This window comes from Dipodomys merriami, unplaced genomic scaffold, assembly GCF_024711535.1.
Source record: "Dipodomys merriami isolate MVZ:Mamm:240054 unplaced genomic scaffold, mDipMer1.0.p SCAF_55, whole genome shotgun sequence".
Lineage (NCBI taxonomy): Eukaryota > Metazoa > Chordata > Mammalia > Rodentia > Heteromyidae > Dipodomys > Dipodomys merriami.
Window position 1 is genome coordinate 4827709 of NW_027206124.1, and position 26781 is coordinate 4854489.

The 26781-nt window shown below is 44.0% G+C and overlaps 1 protein-coding gene across 6 annotated transcripts; it reads left to right on the plus strand.

Annotated features, from left to right (window-relative positions):
- Wbp2nl (WBP2 N-terminal like) lies at window positions 1-26503 on the plus strand. Of its 6 annotated transcripts, none has more exons than XM_069999669.1 (9): window positions 1-100; window positions 6778-6883; window positions 7132-7273; window positions 7699-7791; window positions 8608-8715; window positions 12253-12852; window positions 15240-15327; window positions 19216-19283; window positions 26307-26503. In XM_069999669.1, the coding sequence occupies exons 1-6, from the start codon at window positions 39-41 to the stop codon at window positions 12783-12785; spliced, it is 1044 nt and encodes a 347-aa protein (XP_069855770.1). In that variant the 5' UTR covers window positions 1-38; the 3' UTR covers window positions 12786-12852; window positions 15240-15327; window positions 19216-19283; window positions 26307-26503. The 6 variants fall into 6 exon arrangements, with proteins under 6 accessions (XP_069855770.1, XP_069855769.1, XP_069855775.1 ...); XM_069999668.1 differs by lacking the exon at window positions 26307-26503 and adding an exon at window positions 22024-22114; XM_069999674.1 differs by lacking the exons at window positions 12253-12852; window positions 26307-26503 and adding an exon at window positions 22024-22114.
- Window positions 26504-26781: the final 278 nt, after the last annotated feature.

Genomic DNA, 26781 nt, shown 5'->3' on the forward strand with positions numbered 1-26781 from the left:
TTCCCATCCAAGGGGCGGCGGGAGGGGCCCGGAGCAAGATGGCGGTGAACCTGAACCACAGTGAGAACCGCCGCGGGGTGGTCGTCCCTCAAGGCGAAAGGTGACTGAGGGGATGCCCCGGTTTGCTGCGGACGCGGAAGGAGATAAGTGGGGTAGCCGGGGCCCGTTCTCCGGCCGTTTCACTTTCCCACCTTTTTCGGGCACGTGGTCCTGGAAGATTGCGGGCGGGCCCGGAGCACGTGACCCGACGCGTGGCGGGCGGGGTGGGAGCGGCGTCCCGCGGCGGCGGAGGGCACTGCGGGGGACCCCGACGCCCGGAATGAGGCCTTGGGGAGAAGGGACGAGGAGGGGCTGTGTGGCACCTTGGGGAAGGATCTGGAGCCTTCGAAGGCCTCCCCTGGTCCTCGGAATTTCCCAAAGCCTCTTCCACGGCCCCCCCTCCCCAGTCCGGGAGAGAGACGCCTGCCCTGCCGTTGGCGGATTGAGACCGAGGGCCTGGCCTGCCCGGGGCACGTCCCGCATGGCTCCCGCGGCCTCCCCGGCCTGGGGGAGCGGACCCTTAGCTTTTCCACTGGAGGCCGGCGCTCCACTACTGAGCCCTACTACATCTCCACCTCCGGTTTCTTGCTGGTTAATTGGAGATGAGTCCCTTGGATTTGTTTGCCCCGACTTGTTTGTTTGGAACTGAAATCCGCAGATCTCTGCCTCCACCCCCACCTTGCAGGCAAGAATCACCAGTGCCCAGCTCATTACAAGTTAAGCATCCCTTATCTAAGAAATCTAAAATCAGGGCTGGGAAATTGGTTCAGTGGTAGAGCGCTTGCCTTGCATGCTTGAGGCCCTGGGTTCGATTCCTCAGCACCACCTAAGCAGAAGAAAAAAAAAGGCCGGAAGTGGCGCTGTGGCTCAAGTGGTAGAGCACTAGCCTTGAGCTGAAGAGCTGAGGGACAGTGCCCAGACCCAGAGTTCAGGCCCCATGACCAGACCAAAAAAAAAAGAAAAGAAATCTAAAATCTAAAATTCTTCAACATCCAAAACTTTGCCATTATGATGCCTCAAGTGGAAATTAATTCCTTCCTTCTTTCCGTCTTTTTTTTTTTGTCGGTTGTGGGGCTTGAACTCTGGGCCTGGGCACTGTCCCTCAGCTCTTCAGCTCAAGGCTAGTGCTCTACCACTTGAGCCACAGCAACACTTCCAGCTTTTTTCTGTTTATGTGGTGCTGAGGAATCGAACCCAGGGCCTCATGCATGCAAGGCAAGCACTCTACCACTGAGCCACCTTCCCAGCCCAAAAGTTCTTCTTTATGGAACTTTTTTTCATATGCAACACTGTTAAAAATATTGTATAAAATTACCATCAAATTTTATGTATAAATTGCATTTGAGATATAAATGAATTCTATGTTTAGACTCAGTCTCGAAAATCTTACGATGAGTATGAAAATATTCCAAAATCCAAACTATCCCAAGCATTTTGATAAGGGCTTCTTAATTTATTCTTAAAAAATCAGTATTTGTGGCCAGGCAGTGATGGTTCAGGCCTCTAATCCTAGCTATTGGGAGGCTGAGATCAGGAGAATTGAGGTTTGAAGCCAGCCTGGGCAGAAAAGTCTGTGAGACTCCATCTCAGCTGAAGAAGCTGGTAGGAAGCAGCATCCCATAAAAAAATATATATATAGGGCTGGGAAGGTGGCTCAGTGGTAGAGCGCTTGCCTTGCATGCATGAGGCCCTGGGTTCGATTCCTCAGCACCACATAAGCAAAAAGAAAAAAGCCGGAAGTGGTACTGTGGTTCAAGTGGTAGAGCGCTAGCCTTGAGCTGAAGAGCTGAGGGACAGCGCTCAGGCCCAGAGTTCAGGCCCCACAACCGGACCAAAAAAAGAAAAAAAAATATACTGAGAGTCAGGCACCGATGACTCACACCTATAATCACCGCTACTCAGGAGGCTGAGATATGAGAATCAAGGTGTGAAGCCAGCCAAGTTAGACAAATCTGAGAGAGACTTGTCTCCTCCTTTAACCAGCAAAAAGTGGGGCATGGCTCAAGTGGTAGAGCATCAGCATTGACTGAAAAGGCTAAGCAAAACCATGAGGTCCAGAATTCAAGTCCAAGTACCATTGTGCTTGCGCGTGTGTGTATACACACACATACACACCTACATATCTACCTAGTGCAAAAAAGGAGGCATGACTTAGTGGTAGAACACCTGCCTACAGAAGTGCAAGCCCTTATGTTCAAACCCCAGTACTGCCAAAAAGGAAATAAAATCAGAATTTGTTAGTAATTAATCATGAAGGGAATGACTTTTAATAATGTAAGTAAAAATACTAACAATGATCATAGTGATGCTGTTGTCATCCCATGAAAAAAGTATGAAAATGATTTAGTTGATATTTTATTGTGAAATTTATTCATTTCTCCTTGGTTTACACAAGAACTTCTGAAATAAATTCAGTCTTTAAAGCAGAAACATCAAAAAGCATATATCAACAGGACTTCCTAAAAGGGAATTTGGGGGCAGGGGACGTAGACTTTTTAATTAGAGTAATTTTATACACACACAAAGTATTACATTTAGGCTAAAATATCTATTGCAAAACTGCCCTACAATATATTGTTTTCAATACTCCCAAGTGCCCATTTCACCTTAAGCCTTTCCCCAAACTGTCCACATTAAATAATTCCCCTTTACTCCTTTTCCTGAGCCCTGGTAAGAATCATCCTACTTTGTTCCTATGAATTTGACTTTAGATACTCATATCAGTGAAATCCTGTAGTATTTGTCCTTTGTGACTGGTTTATTTAATTTTAGTTTCCTCAAGATTTGTCCAGGTTATAGCAGTAAAGGTTGGTCAAAGGAGATTATCATACAGTTCAGGCAGAAGAGAGTTTATTTGGAGAGCCAAACCGCCAGGCTGCATGCTAGAGCAGGGTGTAGCAACCTGACTTAGTTGCTGGATGTGTTGTATTAGCTAGGGCAAAAGGTGGAAGTTGCCTTAGAGTCTAGGGCCCTTTTACTAAATCACAGCCAGGCGCTTGATGATTACTTGGTTATTACAGGTTTCCGGCAGGTAATTTCTGGCAAGGCTACAGTACTGTCTTTTGTGAAGAGAAAGTTGGGGAAAGTGGGCTGTTATCCTGGGCTGACCTAGAAGTCGCGTGTTACAGCATTTCTTTTCAAGGTTGAATACTATTCCATTGTATAACGTTCCATATTTTGTTTATCTTTTGATCTATTGAGAGGTATTTAGGTTGCTTGTACTCTTGGCTATTGTAACTAGTGATAATATAAATATAAGTGAAACCATGAGAACTCTTCATATACAAAAAAATGGTTCCACAGAGATAGGTTGTTGTTGTAGCACTGTTCTCTCCAAATCTCTGTTCCCAAAACTTTTCTTTGTTCCAGTCCTGGGACTTGAACTCAGGGCCTGGATGCTGTCTCTGAACTTTTGTTCAAGGCTAGTGCTCTATCACTTGGGCAGCTTTTATGGTCGTTGACTAAAGATAACTATGTCATGGACTTTGCTGTCTGGGCTGGTTTCGAACTGAGATCTGAGACTCTCAGCCTCCTGAGTAGCTAGGATTACAGGCATGAACCACTGGCACCTGGACCAGACTCATTTTTAACTGTAAGACCACCTGGGCTAGGTTATAGCAGCAAGTCACATGTAATCTTACTAGCATTGATCACCCTTTCTTGGTTGACTCAATAGTTATGTATTTCATTTACATTTGTCCATAGGCAATAAGTATTCTTTTGTAATATATTATTCTCTTGAAATATGAAGTCAGGTCAGTTGCTGTTATTACAAGCTCAAACGAATGTTTTTAACAGCCACTTACTTAGTTTCTGGAAATTGTCTAAAGAGTTTTGGGAGGTTAAGCTGGTGACATTGTCAGGCTTCTGCTAAGCTCACATCTCAGCTGAGTGCCGTCATAATAGAGAGCAAATGGTGGCAGTGTGTGCATGTGAGTGCCTGTAAGCTTTCTTTGGTTTTGTTTTGTTTTTGGTGTGTCAGTACCAAAGTTTGAGCCTGAATGCTTTTGTTTTGGTCGGTTGTAGAGCTTGAACACTAGGTCTGGGCCCTGTCCCTCAGCTCTTCAGCTCAAGGCCACAGCACCACTTCCGGTTTTCTGGTGGTTAATTGGAGGTGAGTCTGACAGACTTGCTAGCTTTGAACTGTGATCCTTGGATCTCAGTCTCCTGAGGATTACAGGAGTGAGCCTGTATATACAGCTTTTGATTAGATTTCAGAATTCTGAAAACATTGATTGATGGATTTTACCAGTTTATGCATTGCTTTTGTGGCAAGGTTGACATTCCAGGTTTCCTATTTTGCTATTTTTCTAATCTGTATTTTCTTAAACTTAAAGAAAAGTGAGGTGCTTGTGGCTCAGCCTATATCCTGGCTACTCAGGAGGCTGAGATCTGAGGATGGTAGTTCAAAATCAGTCCAGGCAGGAAAGTCTGAAATTCTTATCTCCAATTAACTACCAAAAAGCCAGAAATGGAGCTGTATCTCAAGTGCTAGAGCACTAGTCTTGAGCACAAAAGCTCAAGAACAGTGCCAAGGCCCCAAGTTCAAGTCCCAGGACTGGTGCATGTGTGTGACTGTGTGTATATGGGTGTATGTAGACACACACACACACACACACACACACACACACACACACACACACAGAGCCCTTTCCTTTTCATCTGCATGCTACTACTCTAATTCCACTTCTTATTGCCTTATATCAGAACTATTTTATAAACTCAAACTGAACCTTGCAGTGTACCACGTCCTCAGCCATGTGATTCCCTCTGAGAAATAGGCAGCCTTCACTTCCTTCAGGTCTGTCAAATGATGCTTGGAGGCTCTAATCCCCACTAGGCCCTCTTAACTGTACCCCACTGTTGACAATCCTCTTTTTTTTTTTTTGTTCGGTCATGGGGCTTGAACTCTGGGTTTGGGCGCTGTCCCTCAGCTCTCCAGCTCAACCACTTGAGCCACAGTGCCACTTCTGGTTTTCTGGTGGTTCATTGGAGATGAGTCTCACGGACTTTCCTGCCCGGGCTGGCTTTGAACCGAGCTCCTTAGCTGTCAGCCTTTAGTGGCTAGGATTACAGGCATGAGCCACCAGCACCTGGCGACAGTCCTCACTCTTAACTTTGTTCGCTAACTTTGCTCCTGTGCTTTGGGTGTGATGAAGCCCCACTGCCTAGTTTCTCCCTCCTGTGCAGTTTGCTTTCTGTTATCCATTCCTGCTCTTCCATTAATGATGGTGACCCGCTGATTAGATTGGCCCCTCCTTCCCCTCTGCCCACTGAAATGCTGCCTTTCTCTTCAATCAGCCCAAACTATTGCCCTCCTATTAGGCCATTCATAATTGTTTCACCCAGAGAAATATCTCCTTCCATTAAATTGGTGTGACATTTGTGTTCCACTTTCAACATGTGTGTCACCTATTGCTAATGTGTCACCTATGTCACTTTTCATTTATTCATCCAACATATATTTTAGCAACACTTCATCTGTGCTGGGGCTATGGTAGCAAAGAAGGCAGTCATTGTCTAAAATCAGGGGAGGACATCAAACAGCTAAACACACAGGTTTGGTAATTATTAAGAAAGAAAAGCTGGGTGCCAGTGGTTCATGCCTGTAATCCTAGCTACTCAGGAGGCTGAGATCTGATGATTGTGGTTCAAAGCCAGCCTGGGCAGGAAAGTCTCCAATAAACCACTAGAAAACCGGAAGTGGCGCTGTAGCTCAAGTGGTAGAGTGCTTGCCTTGAGCTGAAGAGCGCAGGGATAACGCCCAAGCCCAGAGTTCAAGCCCCACGAATGACAAAAAAAGAAAGAAAGAAAGCCAAGAGGAGTCTGGGAGTGGGAAAAGGATGAGTCTAAGCTTCTTAGGTTAAGATAAAAGGGAACATCTTACCTTACATACCTTCTTTAAAGAATGTTTCTTCAAAGAAACTCACACTTGTATTCTAAGAACTCAGAAAGCTGAGATCTGAGATCACAGTTTGAAGCCAGCCTAGGCAGAAATTTTGTGAGACTCTTATCTCTAACCAGCAAAAAGCTAGAAGTGTGGCTTTGGTAGAGCACTAGCCTTGAGCAAAAAAAAAATGAAGGGAGCTGGGTATTGGTGGCTCATGCCTGTAATCCTAGCTACTTAGGCTGGAGATCTGAGGATGTGTTCAAAGCCAGTTTGGGCAGAAAAGTCCCTGTGAAACTCTTATCTCGTTAACCACTAAAAAACTGGAAGTGGCTCTGTGGCTCAAGTGGTAGAACGCTAGCCTTGAGAGCAAAGAGGCTTAGGGACAGTGCCCAGGCCCTGAGTTCAAGCCCGAGGACTGGCCAAAAAAAAAAATGGAGTATGTCTTGGTCCTGAGCCAGACCCAGTACTGGCCTGCGCACGCACCCACACACAGAGAAACATCTCAGTACTTTACGTGTACTGCCCAAGAAATATAATAATTAATGAATAAACATTGAGATGAAAAAGAAAATCCAGTGATAGAAGAGCAAGAGTGAATAAGATCAAGCAGTTCCTTTATGTTTAATTAAAATAGTAAGAGTAACAACTGACATTTATTGAGTACTTACTGGACTACACAATGTACTAAGTGTGAATGTGTCATTTTGACATCTGTTTTTTTTCTTTTTGGATGATACCAGGGATTGAACTCATGGCCTTGCACATGCTAGAAAAATACTGCTGAGTTCTATGTGCAGCCCTTTTAGTAAGTTCTTAATTGTGTGCTGTCGGTCATTCCTTTTCTGCAGTATCTTGAAGCAGTGTTCAGATGTGGAGCTCTCCTTCCCACACTCACCGCGGGGCAACTTCTTTAATGGTACAAAGAGGGGAACGTTGTTTCTCACTTCATTCCGGGTAATTTCCACTTCTTTGATTTGCCAATTAATTCCACATTTGTTTTCCTTCAATTTGGAGAGAAGTTAAACATTGTTTTTCAACGTATTTTAAAAACCAATTTACTTTGAGGCTTTTTTTTTTTTTTTTTTAATGAGGAATTGACTAGGAATTTGGCCTAGAATGCCAAAGCAGCCTTGACTTGTCCTTATAAGTCTATCCATGGACAAACTCTGTATTCCTTTTCCAAAGTTTCTTTCCTCACATAGGTGATTTTTGTGACTTCGCACTCGGTCAGTGATCCCATGTTGTCTTTTATGATGCCGTTCGGTCTGATGAAGAACTGCACTATTGAACAACCAGTGTTTGGTGCAAACTACATTCAAGGGACCATTCAGGCAGCTCCAGATGGTAAGTTCCAGATGGTAATTCCCCCTCACAAGTGGAATTTTTGGATCCCATTGTAATCCTAGCTACTTGGGAGGCTGGGATCTGACCATTGTGGTTTGAAGCCAGCCTGGGAAGGAAAATCCATGAGACTCATCTCCAGTTAACCATTATAAAAGGCCAGTGTGGAGCTGTGGCCCAAGTGGTAGGGTGCCAATCTTGAGTGAAAAGGTTAAGGGAGTGTACCCAGCTCTGAGTTCCAGCCCCAGTACTAGCACAAAACAAACAAAAAAGGAATATGCTTTTTTTTCCTCCAGAATGGTTGAGATTCAAACTTGGCTGTCATTGGAGTTCAAATCGAAGCAGCCTGCTCAGGGCACTGCTTCTTTAACGGTAGTCCTTGTACGCCAGCGGCGCCAGTCTCTGAGTCTGTGCCTTTTCTCCCCCAGGTGGCTGGGAAGGACAGGCTATGTTTAAACTAGTCTTCCGGAAAGGAGGTGCCATCCACTTTGCCCAGCTGATGATGCAAGCTGCTTCTGCTGGTGAGCAGTGCTGATGAAGATTCAAGGAACTGACACAGGACAATTATTTGGGCAAAATTTGTTATCCAGCAGGCATTTCTTGGGCCTACCTGCTATGTGCCAGTCCCAAACTAAGGCAGAGACCACCAAGACTATTTAGGGGGAGACTGTGGTCTAGTGGGGACTTGCAGAAAGCTACCTAGAAGATTAATTCTACCTGATTGTCTTTTGTCCTTTAATTCTGGTCTCTTGTACTCATGAGTAAGCCCCAGGTGCTTTAGCTCTTCTTCCTGTGGAATGGCTTTGGATCTTCTAGCCTCTCTGGTCTTGTATTTGCTTCTCTTATGTTAGTCTTCCATGAGAAGAGAGTGGAGGTACTTTCCTACGCAGAGAACTCACTCAAACGTTGACCACAAATTATCTTTTTGTGCTGTATTTTTGTCTAACCTACCCTTGCTTTATTTTGCAACCAGTTGGGACTTTTTGTACCCTATTCTGTTTCAACTGAGCCTTCATGCTATTTGGTGTGCTAGGAATGCACTGTTCCTTTCTCCCTTGTCTTCCCCCTCCAACTCTAGTAGGGACAGACATGTTATATATACATAGGGCTCTATCAAGCTGACCTCAAATATATAGTACTTCTCCTCAGTCTCCTGAGTGCTGGGATTACAGGCAGGTACCACCACACCTAGCTCTGTATATACATTTATTTTGATTCCCCGAAGTGTTACTGGATATACATGCAAAGTGGTGGTTAATATTCTGTTAAGTATTTTGATAGCTGCTATATTATCTGTCTTAAAATAATTCCTATTTTTGCCAAACTTATTTTCTCAGCTGCTCATGGAGTTCCACTTGGTGTCCCAAATTACTGGATCAGCCCTCCAGGAATTTATGTCGTTACTGGGGAGGGGAGCATGTGCACTCCAGAGACACCTTGTCAAGGTAAGATATGCTGAGGAGATGGGAGAGTATGCCAGAGACTTCAACATTACTCTCTGTAGCCTTGCCTCAACTGCTGCAGATATAGCCTAAGTTTGGGGGTTTAGAAAATGGTTGAGTAGAGCTGGGAATGTGGCTACTGGTAGAGTGCTTGCCTCGCATGCATGAAGCCCTGGGTTCGAGTGCTCAGTATCACATACACAGAAAAGGCTAGAAATGGCACTGTGGCTTAAGTGGTAGAGTGCTAGCCTTGAGCAAAAGAAGCTCAGAAACAGTGTCTAGGCCCTTAGTTCAAGCCCCAGACAAAGAAAGAAGGAGAGAGAGAGAAAGAGAGAGAGAGGGGGGGGGGAGGGAGGGAGGGAAGAAGGGAGGGGAAGGAAAGAAAGAAAGAAAAGAAAGAAATGGTCAAGTCCATACTTTGTTTCCAAATTAAAATCCAGTGGCAATTTAGCAAATTAGACTTGAAGTTCAGAGTTACTGCGTCTATGTGTGCTTGTCTTAGAGCTTGAATTCAGGTGCCTTAGCTTTTTGCACAAAGGCGGGTGCTCTACCACTTGAGGTACACCTTATACACCTTACAGCTTTTTGGTGATTAATTGGAAATAAGAGTCTTACAGACTTTCCTGCTTGGGCTGGCTTTGAAACAAGATCCTTAGATCTCAGCCTCCTGAGTAGCTAGGATTATAGGCACTTGGCTAGCTCTCCTTGTGATTTCTTGGTCTCTTCTTGTTCTCTCCTTGGAATACAGTTTCTCCTTTGTTACTTTGATTCTTTTCAATCAGCATCCTGAGTTCTAGGAGTACAGGTGTGTACTACTACATGTGTCTATTCATTCCTGTTTCAATATTTTTTACTTTCTAGCATTTTCTTTTTTTTTTTTTTTTAATTAAAATCTACTTTATTAAAACTGTAGATGAGGGGCTGGGAAGGTGGCTCAGTGGTAGAGCGCTTGCCTTACATGCAAGAGGCCCTGGGTTCGATTCCTCAGCACCACATAAGCAAAAAGAAAAAAGCCGGAAGTGGCGTTGTGGCTCAAGTGGTAGAGCGCTAGCCTTGAGCTGAAGAGCTGAGGGACAGCGCCCAGGCCTAGAGTTCAGACCCCACAACCGGACCCAAAAAAAAAACCAAAAACAAAAAAAAACTGTAGATGAGGGGCTGGGAAGGTAGCTCAGCGGTAGAGTGCACGCCTTGTAAGCATGAGGCCCTGGGTTCGATTCCTCAGCACCACATAAACAGAAAAAGCCGGAAGTGGCGCTGTGGCTCCAGTGGTAGAGCGCTAGCCTTGCGCTGAAGAGCTGAGGGACAGCGCCCAGACCCAGAGTTCAGGCCCCATGACCAGCAAAAAAAAAAAACAAAAAAAAAAAACTGTAGATGAATAAAAATATCTAGAGCACATGATCTCAGTAAGAGCTTTGCCATCTTCAGAAGATTGCTGTAGCTTAGGCATGCTGCTTCTCAGTTCTCAGGTGGCTGCAGTTGCTCAATATTCCTCATTATACCATTCCATTTCCCATTGAAGAAAAAATGAGGCCCAGGATAGACAATGATAGAATGTTAGTATTTTCCTGACATCAATCTTGATGGATATAGAAAAAAGTATTCAACTACGGGAATATGGAGACAATTAAATACACTTGAAGTTGCTTAGGTAGTTGTCTGGGTAAAATGGAGAAGCCAACCATTTGACCTGCTTGGGTGGATAAAGTTGCAGGATGTGACAGAGATTTGGCTTGCTCAGTAATGCATGAGATTGGTGACACTTCTTTTTTTGCTGGTTAATTGGAAGTAAGAGTCTGTTGGATTTGTATGCTTGGGCTGGCTTCAAACCACTATTCTCAGATTTCAGTTTCTTGAGTAGGTAGGATGATAGGCATGAGCCACTAGCACCCAGCCCTAGGCACCAGTTCTTGGAGTGATGAAATTCTTTTGAAGTAAATGTTAGTGAAGGTTGCTAGGGATTAGTGGCTCATACCTGTTGTAATCCTAGCTACTCAGGAGGCTGAGATCTGAGAAATTGAAATTTGGGCCAGCTCAGGGAGAAAAGTTTGTTAGATTTCATTGTCAAAACAATCAGCAGGGCTGGGAATGTGGCTTAGGGGTAGCGTATTTGCCTAGCATGCATGAAACCTTGGGTTTGATTCCTCAGTCCGACATAAAGAGAAAAAGCCAGAAGTGGAGCTGTGGCTCAAGTGGTAGGGTGTTAGCTTTGAGCAAAAGAAGCTCAGGGACAGTGCCCAGGCCCTGAGTTTGTGCCCCAGGACTGGCACAAAACAAAAACAAAAAACAAAAACAATCAGCAAAGTTGGGCGCCAGTGGCTCATGCAAGGCAAGGAGATCTGAGGATTGTGGTTCTAAACCATCTTTGATGGATGCAGGAAAAGCCATTGACTATGAGTTCATGTGAAGTTGGGGCTAGCCCTGCTTAATGTGCTCCCATGCACCTGGTTGTGAACTTAAGAGGCAGGTGTGAAAGGCTTTTGCACCAGGAACTCAACATCATTCTGTTTGGGAGCTACCTGATTTAAACACCAGAGTCTTCATTGAAATTATTAGCTGAGTCATTTGGTTTACAGTACTTAAGGAGTTTGTTTTAAATTTTTTTTTATAAAATTAGAACAAATGTATTAGTAAAGAAGAGTTGGGTTCATAATATAGAATATATCATATGCTATTTACTTACCATCTAGCATATAATATCCTCAATTTAAGCATATATACCGATTAGCTTTACAATTGTCCAATCACTTTGGGGATTGTAATCAAGGAAATGAAATTTATTGCAATATTAATTGGAAATAAAATGCTCTCCAGCATCAAGGAAATTAAGTAGCTTTTATTCATGTGCTGAAATTGATCCAGTTTTTAATGTATGTAGTAAATGTAAGAAACACATTAACAGAAAAGAGCTATGTAAAACTATGATCAATATGATCATGGTGATATAAAGATATATACAAATTCTACAAAGAAATACCATAAATATTATTGTTTGGTGATAGAATTAAAGATGACTTTTTCTGTATTAACCCTCTTCTATTTTCTAAAGAATATGTCTCATTAAGCATGTAATACTTTATTCACAATCCAATTTTTATTTAGTAAAATATGTATCTATGCCCAACTTGTACAGATCTGACCATGGGTGGTTCAAATCTCAACAACAGGCACTGATAAAAACCTTCCACTGGCCATGTATAAAGGAAAAAGTTTGGCGTTGCTCTGTTCAAATTCTCTATCACTTTTTTTTTTTTGGGTCCGGTTGTGGGGCCTGAACTCTGGGCCTGGGCGCTGTCCCTCAGCTCTTCAGCTCAAGGCTAGCGCTCTACTGCTTGAGCCACAGCGCCACTTCCGGTTTTCTAGTGGTTTATTGGAGATAAGAGTCTCACGGACTTTCCTGCCCGGGCTGGCTTTGAACCGCGATCATCAGATCTCAGCCTCCTGAATAACTAGGATTACAGGCGTGAGCCACCAGAGCCCGGCTCACTTACTCTTTATCTACAGGATAATTCAGTATTTTTTCCTTCTTTTTGGCATTCCCAGTTTTTGTGTATGGAGCACCCCCTGTGGGATATGGAGCCCCTCCTCCGGTATATGGCGCTCCTCCTCCTGGATATGGAGCCCCCTCTGCAGGATATAGAGTACCCCCTGCAGGATACCGAGCCCCCACAGCCGGATACGGGGTCCCTCCACCAGCATACGGCCCACCTCCTGCTTACGGAGCCCCAATCCCTGCATATGGAGTCCCGCCTCCCGTGTATGGAGCCCCACCTCCCCCACACGGAGTCCCACCTCCTGCCTATGGAGCCCCACCTTCCGCACACGGAGCCTCGCCCCCTGCATATGGAGCTCCGCCCTCCGGATATGAAGTCTCTCCCGCAGGAATGGAGGCCCAGCGTGTTGGACATGGAGCCTCCCCTTCTGGGTACCCATCCCCACTTCCTGTACCCAGAGTCCCACCTGCAGCCCCACCTGCTGCCCCACCTGCCAACTCTGTGGCAGGTCAGACTCCTGGAAATGAGGCTTCGCCTCCCTCTACCTCCTCTCCGCCCAATTCTGGTCCTTCTAAGATGTAAGCCTTGATTTACCGAGCAAAAGGACACCCAAACCTGGAAATCAAGACATGGAGAACAAACGACTCAGGTATATGACCACAGACCCATGCCAGGTGGTTAAGTCACATTTTGAAAGGGCAAGTCTTAAGGGAAAGCCAAGCTTTACTGCCATGTCTCGATTTTAGAAGCAGAGTCAACTTTTGATTAGCCAGGCTAGAGGAGGAGTAGCCCTATTCCTAGTAATTTGCTTGACATTAGCTGTGTTGAAACACTCTGAGCTGATGGCCGGTGGCTCACGCCTATAATCCTAGCTACTCAGGAGGCTGAGATCTGAGAATCACTGTTCAAAGCCAACCTAGGCAGGAAAGGTAGTGAGGCTCTTATCTCCAATAAACTACTCAGAAAACCGGAAGTGGTGCTATGGCTCAAGTGGTAGAGCGCTTGCCTTGAGCTGAAGAGCTGAGGGACAGCACCTAGGTGCAGAGTTCAAGCCCCTTGACCGATTAAAAAAAAAAACAAAAAAACAGTCTGAATGTGAGCTTGGAAAAAGCTTTCTTCCCATCCCTATTCAAGAAACAGTTACATTTCCTTTGCTAGGCACTAAAATATGTACTAAAAATATCACCTTGAATACAGTTTTTTTCACAACATTCTGAACATTGGTGAAAGGATGAGAATTTTATAAATTATAATATAGCTGTACAACTAAGTATTATTCTTGTTAATATATTTAGAGGTAGATAAAACAGCCTTTGAGAAGACTAGCAAGAACAAAACAAAAGGAAAAGCTTGAGAAAAATGAGCATATAAAATCTAAAACTTTGGGGCTGGGAAGGTGGCTCAATGGTAGAGTGCTTGCCTTGCATGCATGAGGCCATGGGTTCGATTCCTCAGCACCACATAAGCAAAAAGAAAAAAGCCAGAAGTGGGACCGTGGCTCAAGCGGTAGAGCGCTAACCTTGAGCTGAAGAGCTGAGGGACAGCGCCCAGGCCCAGAGTTCAAGCCCCACAACCAGACCCCCCCCCAAAAAAAACTAAAACTTAATATGACAAAGATTAAAAGATAAATAATTGTCCAGCGGATGTCATATATGTTAATAAAAACAACTTGTAGTCAGGCTATATGAAGAACCACAGTGCAATTTTAAAAAAAAGGAAATGGATAAGAGATATAAATTCCAGCTGAGGCAATAACATGGTCAAAAAATACTCAAAAAGGATGTTCAACTTGGCTAGTGTTAGAAATATAACTTGAAATGAGAAATGATTAAAGATTTACAAATTTGAATATTTTGTGTGGTGTTGAGGATAGAGACTAGGGCCTTATACATGCTGGGGCACTTTACTACCGAGCTACATCCCACCCCTCTTTAACTTTTTTTGTAGTGAGTCTTAAACTCAGGTCCTCATGGTTTTGCATGGCTTTTTGCTCAAGGCTGGCCCTCCACCACTTGAGCCACACCTTCACTTGCAGCTTTTTGCTAGTTAACTGGGGATAAGAGTCTCCATGGACTTTTCTGTCCATGTTGGCTTTGAAACTCGATCCTCAGATCTCAGCCCCCTTACAAGCTAGGATTCTAGGTGTGAATTACTGACACCTAGCTAATTTTCCTTAATTTTAATTTATATATTTTTTTGAGATAGAATACTGGCTTAGTGGTAGAGTACTTGGCCTCGCATGCAGGAAACCCTGGGTTTGATTCCTCAGCACCACATAAACAGAAAATAACAAAGTAGTGCTATGGCTCAAGTGGTAGAGTGCTAACCTTGAGCAAAAAGAAGCCCAGGGACAGTGCTCAGGCCTTTAGTTCAAGCCCCAGGACTGGCAAAAAATAAAATATAAAGCCAGGTGCTGGTTGCTTATGCCTGTAATCCTAGCTACTCGGGAGGCTGAGATCTGAAGATTTCGATTCAGAGCCAGCCTGGGCAGGAAAATCTGTGAGACTCTTACCTTGTATAAACCACCAGAAAACTGGAAGTGGTGCTGTGGCTCAAGTGGTAGAGTGCTCACCTTGAGCACAAAGAAGCTGAAGGACAGCACCCAGGCCCAGTGTTTGAGCCCCACAACTGACAAAACAAATAACTAAATAAATAAATGCCATCTGGAACTGTCCTTGAACTCAACAAATCTGCCTTCATCTTCTGAATAGCTTGGATCCCAAGTGTGTACTACCACATTTGACTGTATATTTACATTCATATATATGACTATAACATTCACATATTTATAAGAAATGTTCTGCAATGTGTCATCTACATTAATGAAATCTGAGGGATTTCTGGCTTTTTGGTGATTAATTGGAGATAAGAGTCTCACAGACTTTCCTGCCTGGCCTGGCTTTGAACCAAGATCCTCAGATTTCATTCTCCTGAGTAGCTAACTAGGATTACAGGTGTGAGTCACCAGCACCTGGCTGTGATTAGCTTCTTGGTGTATAAAGCCTTTAAAATGTTTGGATGCTTTTCTTTAAACAGGTTAGAGTCATCGATTAATCTTCAGTGTAACAGCTAGGAAACCAGATGCTCCTATATTGTCAAGGACAACCTTCTCCAAGGAAGTCAGGTAGGTACTAATGGTGGGGATATGTGTGCAAGAGGTTCCTGGGTCAAATGTATTTGAAAAAGTTAGAGCCTCTCAGAGCCTTGAATATATTCATGGATATCATAAATCTTGAAGGAGAGATTTTGCACATTTATATTTTTTCCCTCAATTATTGAGCCTTAGCATATTTTATTCACTAGGCATTGTGAAGCAATCCTTGGGAAGCACTTTCTGGAATAGACACTGGAAGTTAGAATAATTTCAGTTGCCTGCAGCTCTTCCTAACATGAAGATAAGTCAAGGACCATTGTTTCTCCCATTCCAATGAGGTTTATAGAGAACGGGGAATCTTCTGGAAGGAGATGCAGTAATATAGATGCTTTTTCCTCTAAAGGAACTGGCATAGAATCGGGTCAAGGAAGCTGGTAAGCGTATGCTACTTGGCTGGGCAGCTAGTATGTAGAGATGTAAGAAGGTAAGATGTAGATATGATCCTTATGTCAAAGTGCAGGCAGGTAATCCAGAATATACTGGATCTGAAACATTGGGCATAGGATATGACTCTTGCCTAGTATTTTTGGAGGAAAATTGCAGGATTTTATTTAAGAATTTCTTTGTGGAGCCATGTGTGCCGGCTGTAGTCCTACTACTAAAGCTGCTTGGGAGGCAGAGATAGAAGGATCACAGTTTGAAGCCAGCCCAGGCAGAAAAGTCCATGAGACTCTTAACTATAATCAAATCAACAAAAGCCTGAAAGTGGAGGTGTGGCTCAAGTGATAGGGCAGTGCCAGCCTTGAGCAAAAAAGCCAAGTGATAGCACCTAGCTCCTGAGTTCATGCCCAGAAAATCCCTTCCCCAGTATTTTTCTTGGGCTCAGGATATAGCTCAGCACTGTACACTTGCCTAGCATGCACAGGGCCCTAGTTCAATCCCCAGCACTACATCAAATACACAGTTTGTACCCACATAATGCTGTGTGGCACACCTACTGTTAGTGCCCATTGCCTGGTATACTTGTTCCTCAAAAGCCAGTCTTTCTGTAATAGGTACTTTTTTTTTTTTTTTTTTGGGGGTCCGGTCATGGGGCCTGAACTCTGGGCCTGAGCGCTGTCCCTCAGCTCGTCAGCTCAAGGCTAGTGCTCTACCACTTGAGCCACAGCACCACTTCCAGATTTTTTCATTTTGCTTATGTGGTGCTGAGGAATCGAACCCAGGGCCTCATGCATGCAAGGCAAGTGCTCTACCACTGAGCCACCTTCCCAGCCCCCCCCCTTTTTTTTTTTTTGCCAGTCATGGGGCCTGAACTCTGGGCCTGAGTGCTGTCCCTCAGCTCTTCAGCTCAAGGCTAGCACTCTACCACTGGAGCCACAGCACCACTTCTAGCTTTTTCTGCTTATGTGGTGCTGAGGAATCGAACCCAGGGCCTCATGCATGCACGGCAAGCACTCTACCACTGAGCCACCTTCCCAGCCCCTGTAATAGGCACTTCTTATAAGAAATGCTTTATTTCCTGTGTATTCAAAGCGACTAGTCTGCTCTGCCTAGGACAAACCTGGGGAGAATTAGTAGGATCTGCTACATGCTTTAAGCACTCTGCTGGGTCCATCAGCCTCCTTCTGACACAGTGCTTCCTTCCTTTCAGTGGATCCCCTTCTTCTTCCTATCACTTCCCTAGTTGTTATTCACTCTCTCTCTCCTTTTTTAGGTTTGTGTGGATTTCTTTATCCATTCATCCACCAAAACATATTTAGGTTGTTTTCATATCTTGGCTATTATAAATATATTGTAATCAACATTGTAAGAAATACAGACATCACCAGGCGCTGGTGGCTCATTCCTGTAATCCTGGCTACTCAGGAGGCTGAGATCTGAGGATAGCGGTTCAAAGCGAGCCCAGGCAGGAAAGTCTGTGAGACTCTTATCTCCAATAAACCACCAGAAAACCAGAAGTGGCACTGTGGCTCAAATGATAGAGCACTTGCCTTGAGCTGAAGAGCTGAGGGACAGTGCTCAGGTCCAGAGTTCAAGCCCCATGATCGACCAAAAAAAAAAAAAATACAGGTATTTCTTTGTAATCCTGTTTTTAGTTCCTTTGCATATATAACTGAAAACTGAGATTGTTGGGATATATGGTAATTTAATTTTAAATATCTTGGGAACCTTTAAACTGTTTTCCATAATGGTTAGCAGTGATCCCTCACCTATCATGGGAGTTACATTCCAGAGAACCCTGCGATAGGTGAAAATCCATGAAGTAGCAAGATTATATTTATTATTTATATGTGTTTTAAGTCTTTATAAACCCTTCCTACTCTCCTACAAGCCTTTCCCACACTCTTTTTTTTTTTTTTTTTTTTTTTTTTTTTTGGGCCCGGTCATGGGGCCTGAACTCTGGGCCTGAGCGCTGTCCCTCAGCTCTTCAGCTCAAGGCTAGCGCTCTACCGCTTGAGCCACAGTGCCACTTCCGGCTTTTTTCTTTTTGCTTATGTGGTGTTGAGGAATCGAACTCAGGGCCTCAGGCATGCAAGGCAAGCGCTCTACCACTGAGCCACCTTCCCAGCCCTCTCCCACACTCTTATAAGCACTTCAGATGCTCTTAAATGCTTTCTAACCTCTTAAACCTACATAATTTTAAAAACATAGAAAATTCTATGTGGGTACTTACCAGTGAAGTATACTGCAACTTGAATGATGAAGATTGTGAGTTACTTGCTGTGCAGTACTGATGGCGATGAAGGTGATGCTGATGAGATGAATGTACTGCACAGCCAAGCAGAGCATTGCAGCTCTTCCGAAGGCACCACTTCCCCAGGTACTTCATCGTGTGGTGCAGTTCCTTCACCCTGGGTTGTAACTTCTGTTTCTGCTAAAGGTGTAGGGGTAATTGATCTCTTTATCTGAGTGCTTGTTCTTCTGAGTGAGAAGGTTTTTAAAAACTGACATGCAGCTCTCGATTGTACTTATGAAGTGCAATGAATGAAGCATCTGGGGTTCCCGTTCTTCGGCCACTCACTGAACTTCTTTGGCCAGTCTGATGATGATTTCAAGACAATCGAGTGTCAAGGCCAACCTCCTCCTCTTCTCTAGCCTGTAGTTCATCTTGTTCTTTATCCTCTTCTTTACTTGCTGACTTCATCTCATCCATGTTAAAAACTTGTTTAGGATTTGAGTCCCCTTCCTTGATGATGGATTTGAATGTGTCATTCACACACTCCTCAGTTCCAGTTTTACTGGCAGAGGCAGCATATGTCAAACTAGCCCTTGCTGGCACTGAACGGGGTTGGTCTGGTGAGAGCAGCACTTGATGGTTCTGTTTCATCATCCTCATCGTCATCCTCATCACTATCATGAACATCTGTGCTTTCCACACAGCTATCATAAAGTTTCTTGACCTTTGTCTGGATGGTGTTGGTAGCCAGCACGATCTTCTTCCTGCAGTCATTTATCCATAGGGCCAATGCAGACCCCACCCTCACAATGGCCTTATTGAGGGAAGTGAGCACCCTCTTTGCAGTCTCGTTAAAAGTCATCATTGCCGTAGATCTAATATTCTTCTTGTCTTTATGTAGTGAACAGTAGATTCATTGATCCTGTAATGGTGGCCCACAGCTCTGTAGCTTTTGCCTTCCTTTAACATGCCAAGAAATTCCACCTTTTCTTTGGTGGTAAACATCTTCCTCTGGCAATTGGCTTCACTGCCAGAAGCCTTAGAAGATACAGAACATTTGGGTGACATCGTAGGGCTTGAAATAAATTCCAACTTTTATGAAAATTTCATAAAAATACACCACCACAGAGTAACACTACACGCAGCAATTAGATGTTGACGTGAAGCAGACAAGGAGAGATGCTGAATGTATGGGCAGGGTGAGCCCACTCCACTGGGGCACTCCTCTTCTTGTCTCACAGGTGCCAAGCAGTAGAAGCAGCTTCCTTACCCATACTGGCCTGATCATCTCCACATCTGAGAGGTCCTGGTGAGTCCCTGTCTCTGCTGGGGGCTTGGTCCCTGGTGGTCAGTGCTGACGCTGGGGAAGGTGCTTTGAAAGGTCTGAGGAGGGAGCCGGGTGCCAGTGGCTCACACCTGTAGTCCTAGCTACTCAGGAGGCCAAGATCTGAGGATCACGGTTCAAAACCAGCTCAGGCAGGAAAGTCTGAGACTCAGCTCCAATAAACCACTAGAAAACCGGAAGTGGCACTGCGGCTCAAGTAGAATGCTCGCCTTGAGCTGAAGAGATGAGGGATAGCGCCCAAGCCCAGAGTTCAGGCCCCATGACCGACCAAAAAAAAAAAAAGGAAAAGAATGGTCTAAGGAGGGCTTGGATTTCTCTGGGACCAGAAGGTCTGGCTGCGATATAACTTGAGTATGAGGATTACTGAGAGCCCCAGGCCAGCTGTTTCTGACTCCACTTGGCTGGCACAGGAAGGAGATAATCTTACCCTTCAAATTCTCCATAGCTGCACACTTTCATCCCCCAGTGGTGTTCCCAGGCCCCTGAGAACGCATGGGGGTAAAGGCAGCAGATGGCAGTTGGCTGGCCTATTTGCTAACTTCCTTTGCCAAGCGCCCTAACAGATGTTTCATATGCGTAGTTCAGGGTGGTGGTAGTTAGATTCCAGCCTCAGAGATAATGGAACTGAGTTAAGAAGAGCTGGGTGTGGTGGCCTCTAATCCTAGGCCAATAATCACATGCTTGTAACCACAGCATTCAAAAAACAGATTTGAGGCCAGCCTGGACTATGTATTGGGACCCTCTCTGACCTGTCTGAGATAGATAGATAGATAGATAGATAGATAGATAGATAGATAGATAGATAGATAGATAGGGAAGGAAGGAAGGAAGGAAGGAAGGAAGGAAGGAAGGAAGGAAGGAAGGAAGGAAGGGGAAAGAGAAGAAAAAAGGGAGAGAGAGAAGGAAAGGGATGTCCAGAGGGAGGGAGGGGGGAAAGAAGAAAAGAAGGAAGGAAATTAATTAATGGTTCCAGTATGCAAGCAGACCATTCAATTTAGTAAGCTGGTTAGCTTCACAGCAGTACAGAGTGGCAGGGAAGGACTGAACCTAATTTGTTATTTTATTTTTTTATTGTTGGTCGTGGGGCCTGAGCTCTGGGCCTGAGCGCTGTCCCTCAGCTCTTCAGCTCAAGGCTAACGCTCTACCACTTGAGCCACAGCACCACTTCCAGTTTTCTGGTGTTTTATTGGAGATAAGATTTTCACAGACTCTCCTGCCGGGGCTGGCTTTGAACTATGATCCTCAGATCTCAGCTTCCTGAGTAGCTAGGATTACAGGCGTGAGCCACTGGCACCCAGCTCTGTTTTTTTTTTTTTTTTAAAAAAACAAACAAACTTAGTTTTCCCTTAAAATTAATCTTAAAATTAATCTGTGCCTCTTATGAAATGCTATGTATTGCTTGCCCTTATAATGCTTACATTCTAGTAATACTGAGAAAGACAATAAATATAAGTGATATGCCATACTAGGAATATCATATTCAAACTGCAGAAGAAGACAAAAAGAAGGTGGTGAGCATAATGAAAAACTAGAGCAGACAACTGAGTGTAGCAGTGCACACTTGAAATCTTGGCACCTGGGGGTAGAGGCAGGAGATTCTCCAGTTGCAGCATAGCCTGAGCTACTTACTGAGATCTTGTCTCAAAAAACAAAGCAAACAAGAAATAGAACAGGGAAAAGGAGATTGGAGGTGCTCAGGGGTGGGCATGAGGCAGATTGCAGTTAGGGTAGCTCGTTAAGAAGGGAACATTTCAATAAAGACCCTTTCCCTTTCCCTTTCCCTATCCCTATCCCTTTCCCTTTCCACTTTTGCCTTTCCCCTTTTGCCTTTCCCCTTTTGCCTTTCCTTTCCTTTCCTTTCCTTTCCTTTCCTTTCCTCTTTTTCCCTTCATTCTTCCTTCCCAGAAATGAGAGGCGAGCCAGAGCAACCAATACACACTCAAGGCTTTATTAGGGACAGACCTGTCCGGCTGCTCCAAGCAGGAATGGAGGCAGCAGCCGTGGACAGGTGTAGGCTTAATTTAAGCAAAATTTTAGGGGGCAGTCACATGGGTCACATTACGTAGACTATGGGAATTTGGGGGTAGGGTCAGTTCTGAGAACTGGTGTTTTGAAGGTGTTATGTGGACTACAGGAATTGGGGGAAGAATCATATTCCCAGAAGGAGTGTAATAAGACTGTTGGAACTAGGGCAGGAATTTGTATGTCACGCTAAAAAAAACAGTATGGGGGAATAGTAACATATTTTTGTAAATAGGTGAACACAGGGTGGAGCCTTAATGGGCAAGCTGACTCTGAGACCTTGGACTTCCTTCCTTCCTTCCTTCCTTCCTTCCTTCCTCCCTTCCTCCCTTCCTCCCTCCCCCTTTCCCCCCTACCTCCCACCTCTCTCTTTCTGTTCTTTGCCTTGGCAGGCAGGTGCTCCATCACTTGAGCCATACCTTCAGCCCTCAGCAGAGTGAGGGAGTTAGCCATGCAGCCATCTGCAGTATTCTAGTCAGAGGAAGAGCTACTGCAAATGCAGCTTAGTTCCCAGGTGCCCCTCATTGGCAGTGCCATAAAAAAAAAAAAAAATGTTCTCAAAGAAAGGAAATACTTGGAAATAAGTTACATGCCAACCATAACAAGAGATCTGAAGCCATCAGTGTGAAAGAGCTTAGTTATAGATAGGAAATGGTTTCTGAGTTCTTCTTTTGGAAAGCAGGACTCCTGAATGTGTCCAGTAGAGAAAAGAGAAGACAGTATAACTGAAGAGGCACTGGTCTATTCTGGTTTTACATCTCCATTAAACACAGCTGTGCTATACCTCTTGGTTTCTTTGTTGCTGAGATCTGTGGTATGCATTGTGTCGTGCTGGCCACAGGAAACCACCCAGTAGGCAGTTATGTGTGGAAGAGTTCTCAATTTAGTGTGTGGGCTCTGTATTTTCCTGCTGCATGATATTTATTGGTTCTAAAAAGATATGAGTCTTTTTTTGTGCCAGTTCTGGGGCTTGAACTCTAGACCTGGGCTTCTAGCTAAAGGTTAGCACTCTACCGACTTGAGCCATAGCTCCACTTCTGTTTTTGTTTTTTGTTTTGGGTACTTAATTGGACATAAGAGCCTCATGGTCTTTCTTGCCCAGCTGGCTTTTAACTCTGATCCTCAGATCTCAGCCTCCTGAGTAGCTAGGATTACAGGCTCATATGAGCCACTGGCTCCTGGTGAGATAGATCATCTTAAAGCTCTCATGTAGAGAAGGCCAGAAATAACTGATGTGAGACCTGCCAGGCCAATCACCTGTTTGAGGTGATGCCCAAGACGGTGTCCTGAACTACTTAGGATCAGTCAGGTAAGGCATTGATGGAGGGACATGTGAGCTGAGGATGCAGGCTACCTGTTCTCTGGAGCACACAGACTGCCCCAGAGATAGACCACTTCATTATATGTTCACTCTCTTCCAGATCCCACCTGGGCAAAATATAGAATGAGAGCATGTGGACTTTACTTCCTGTGTCACTGCTCTGGGAGGTTGTCCAGACCTCCTTTGTTGTCCCTTCTGATGCCCCTTCTGCTTCTGGGCCTGGGCCTGAGACTTGTATTTGGGCCTTGACATATGGTGACTTGATAACTGCTTTAGAACTATTTCTGTTCAAGCTTGGCTGCTCCCTCAAACCCAATTCTGATATTAGGCATCTGGATGTTACTTGATGCTCTACAGGAAAGAAAGGGGGGAGAGCTGGCTCCTGATCCCTGTCAGAAGTGTACAGTCTGCACAGGGATGAAAGGAGGAATGTCCTTCAGGGAAAAGGGAGAGGACCTGAATTAGTCTGATGTCCTTACCAAGAAGGCCTTTGGTCTGACCATGTGGCCTAGCATTAGACCAATGGCCCTTGGCAAATACTCCGTGCCTGCAAATCCTCCTGCTTCTATTACAAATGGCCAAAAGACGGGAGCGACTTCCCAGGCTGGGAAACATTTTACTACTGTATCACACTTCCATATAATAATAGAATTTTATCAGAACTAGGCATCTCAAGCTTTATTCAAGAAGTTTTGGGCTAGGGATATCGCTCAGTGCTAGACTGCTTGGGAGTTCCAAGGACAAAAAAAGAGACATAAAAAGAAGATACAGAGAACATTTTATCCCCTGTAGTTAGAGAAAATAGTGTACAGTACAGTCGACATCCTCTTAGCCAAATAAATACAAAGCCTTATACTCACGGCTTACTTAGTTCAGTTCCCATTATATATCATCTTTCAACATTAAATTATTGGGCATACTAAATATGAAAAAACAAGATTAGAAGGAGCACTAGGACTACACTCAAATCTGGCTGAGATGATAGAATTAGACTGGGATTTAAAAACAACTGTGAGGGACTGGGAATGTGGCTTAGTGGTATGGTAGAGTGCTTGCCTAGCATGCATGAAGCCCTAGTTCCATTTCTCAGTACCTCATAAACAGAAAATGCTGGAAGTGGTTCTGTAGCTCAAGTGGTAGAGCACCAGTCTTGAGCAAAAGAAGTATAGGGACAGTGCCCAGGCCCTGAATTCAAGTCCAGGACTGGCAAAACAACAACAACAAAAACTATGGTATGTGAAGGGCTCCTCTGGGAAAAGGAAATTATACACAAGAACAGATAGATAATATAAGCAGAGATTGAAACTGTAAGACAATCAAAAGGAAATGTTAGGAATCAAAAACACTGTAGCAGAAATGAAGTCTTTTTTTTTTTTTTAAGTGCCAGTTATGGGTCTTGAACTCAGGGCCTGGGTGCTGTCTCTGAGCTTTTTCTCAAGGTTACTTGAGCCACAGTTCCACTTCCAGCTTTTTTTTTTTGTAGTATATTGGAGATAAAAGTCTCTCGGACTTTTCTGTCCAGGCTTTGAACTATGATCCTTAGAGCTTAGCCTCCTGAGTAGCTAAGATTATAGGTATTGAGCACTGGTGCTCAGATGGAAATGAAGTCTTTTGATAAGAGCCCTTCAATAAAGTGGGCATGCCATGGAAGGAATCATGGTCATATGATTTGGTCATCTGATTTGGTCAGATGACCAAATCATGAATTTGGCCATATGTCAATAGTAGCCACCAAAACTGAAATACGAAGTGAAAAATATGGAATAATATTGAATGGATTGTCTTCAGTTATTGGACCATTGCAAAAGGTATAACATACACATAATAAGAATACCAGGAATAGGGTGTGGGGGGAAGGAACAAAAAGTACTTGAAATAATAATGATTGAAAATCTTTTAAAATAAATGATAGACATGAAGCCATAGGTCCAGGAAGCTCAGTGAAAATCAAGATGGATAAATGAAAAAAAAAAAAAAAAAACCTGTGTGTCTCATATTGCAGTAACAAAACAAGAACAACGTTGTGAGAGTAGGTCTTAGTAGGTCTTACTCTGGAAGAACATGTCAAGATGCAGACAAGAAGTACATCAGGGCTGGGAAGGGCACTGAGTGGTAGAGTGTTGCCTTGCATGCATGAAGCCCTGGGTTTGATTCCTCAGCAGGTCATAAGCAGAAGAAGCCAAAAATAGTGCTGTGACTCAAGTGGTAAAGTGCTAGCCTTGAACTGAAGAGCTCAGGGACAGCACCTAGGCCCAGAGTTCAGGCCCCATGATCAACCAAAAAAAAAAAAAAAATTCAGGAATCACTTACTACATTCAGTAAGAACGTAGTAGAATGAAATATTTAAAGAAAATATTGAGGGGCTGGGAAGGTGGCTCAGTGGTAGAGTGCTTGCCTTGCACGCATGAGGCCCTGGGTCCGATTCCTCAGCACCACATAAGCAGAAAAAGCTGGAAGTGGTGCTGTGGCTCAAGTGGTAGAGCACTAGCCTTGAGCTGAAGAGCTGAGGGACAGTGCCCAGGCCCAGAGTTCAGGCACCATGACTGGCAAAAAAATTAAAAAATATATATATATAGAAAGAAAGAAAGAAACTACCAACCTAAAATTCTGTATTCAGTAAAGTGGTAATGGTTTACATCTGTGATCCTAGCAAGTCAGGAGGCTGAGATTTGAGGATTGCTGTTTGAAACTAGTCCAGTCAGGAAAGACCATGAGACTCTTTATCTCCATTAATCACCAAAACCTACAAGTGGAGGCATGGCTCAAGTATTAGAGTGCCAGCCTTTATACATTATCTGTAGTATCTATGAAAGTGCAGTGCTTTTTCAAAGTAGACCGGGATTGGTTGTAAATGTATTGTAAAATCTAGGGAATAGTTGTAAAAATCTAGGGAAACTACTGAAAAAGTTTTTATACAAATTAAAATCAGTATCATAGAAGAGAACAAATAGAATCACATAAAATGCTTCAATAAAACCAGACAGTCTGCCGGGCGCCGGTGGCTCATGCCTGTAATCCTAGCTACTCAGGAGGCTGAGATCTGAGGATCATGGTTCAAAGCCAGCCCAGGCAAGAAAAGTCCATGAGACTCTTATCTCCAATAAAACTACTAGAAAACCAGAAGTGGCGCTGTGGCTCAAGCAGTAGAGCGCTCGCCTTGAGCTGAAGAGCTGAGGGGTAGTGCCCAAGCCCAGAGTTCAGACCCCACGACTGACCAAAAATAAAACTACTAGACAGTCCAGGTATAGTGGCACATTTTTATAGTCCCAGTTACTGGGAAGGCTGAGGCAGGAGGGTGGCTTGAGCCCCGGAATTCAAGGCCAGACTGAGCATGAGAGTGAGACCTTATCTAAACATACAAAACCAGAGCCGGCAGAAAGAGTGTGTCTTAGGCCATTTTCTCTTGCTATCACTGAATATCACAAACTTGGAAACTTACAAAGAATACAGTTTTGTGTAGCTATGGCGTTAGAGGTTGTGAACTACAAGATTGAGGATTGCTGGTGAGGACTTTGTAGAGTTCCAGGTGAGAGCCGTGCAAACAAACAGACAATTGGTTTTGTAACATCAGAGGAGAAGAAAGATAAAAAGCAGAGACAATATTCATAGAAATAGTGACTGAAACCTTCCTCATTTCTTGAAAGGAATATAAACAGTCAAGAAGCTCAAAGAAGTCCAAATAGAACAAATTCAAAGACACCCACACTGACCCACATTATATTTTTCAAAGTCAGAAACAATCTCGAAAACAAGACAAGAGTGATGCTTCATATACCTGTCTTCAGTAAGATCATCAGTTTATATTTTTATCATGGCCGGACATGGTGGTTGCCTGCAATCCCACCCACTCAAGAGGCAGAGATTGGTAGGATCAAGATCAAGGCCAGATTGGGCAAGTTAGTGAGACACCATCTCAACCAATAGCTAGCTGGGCATACTCTTCATCCCAGCCCCAAGAATGCATAAATAAGAGGATTGAGGTCCAAACCAGCCTAGACTAAATGTGAGATGCTATCTGAAAGATAACTATTTTTTAAAAAAGAAGTTAAACTGGGAGCTGGTGATTTACACCTGTAATCATCGCTACTTAGGCAGCTGAGATCTGCCCAGGCAGCAAAG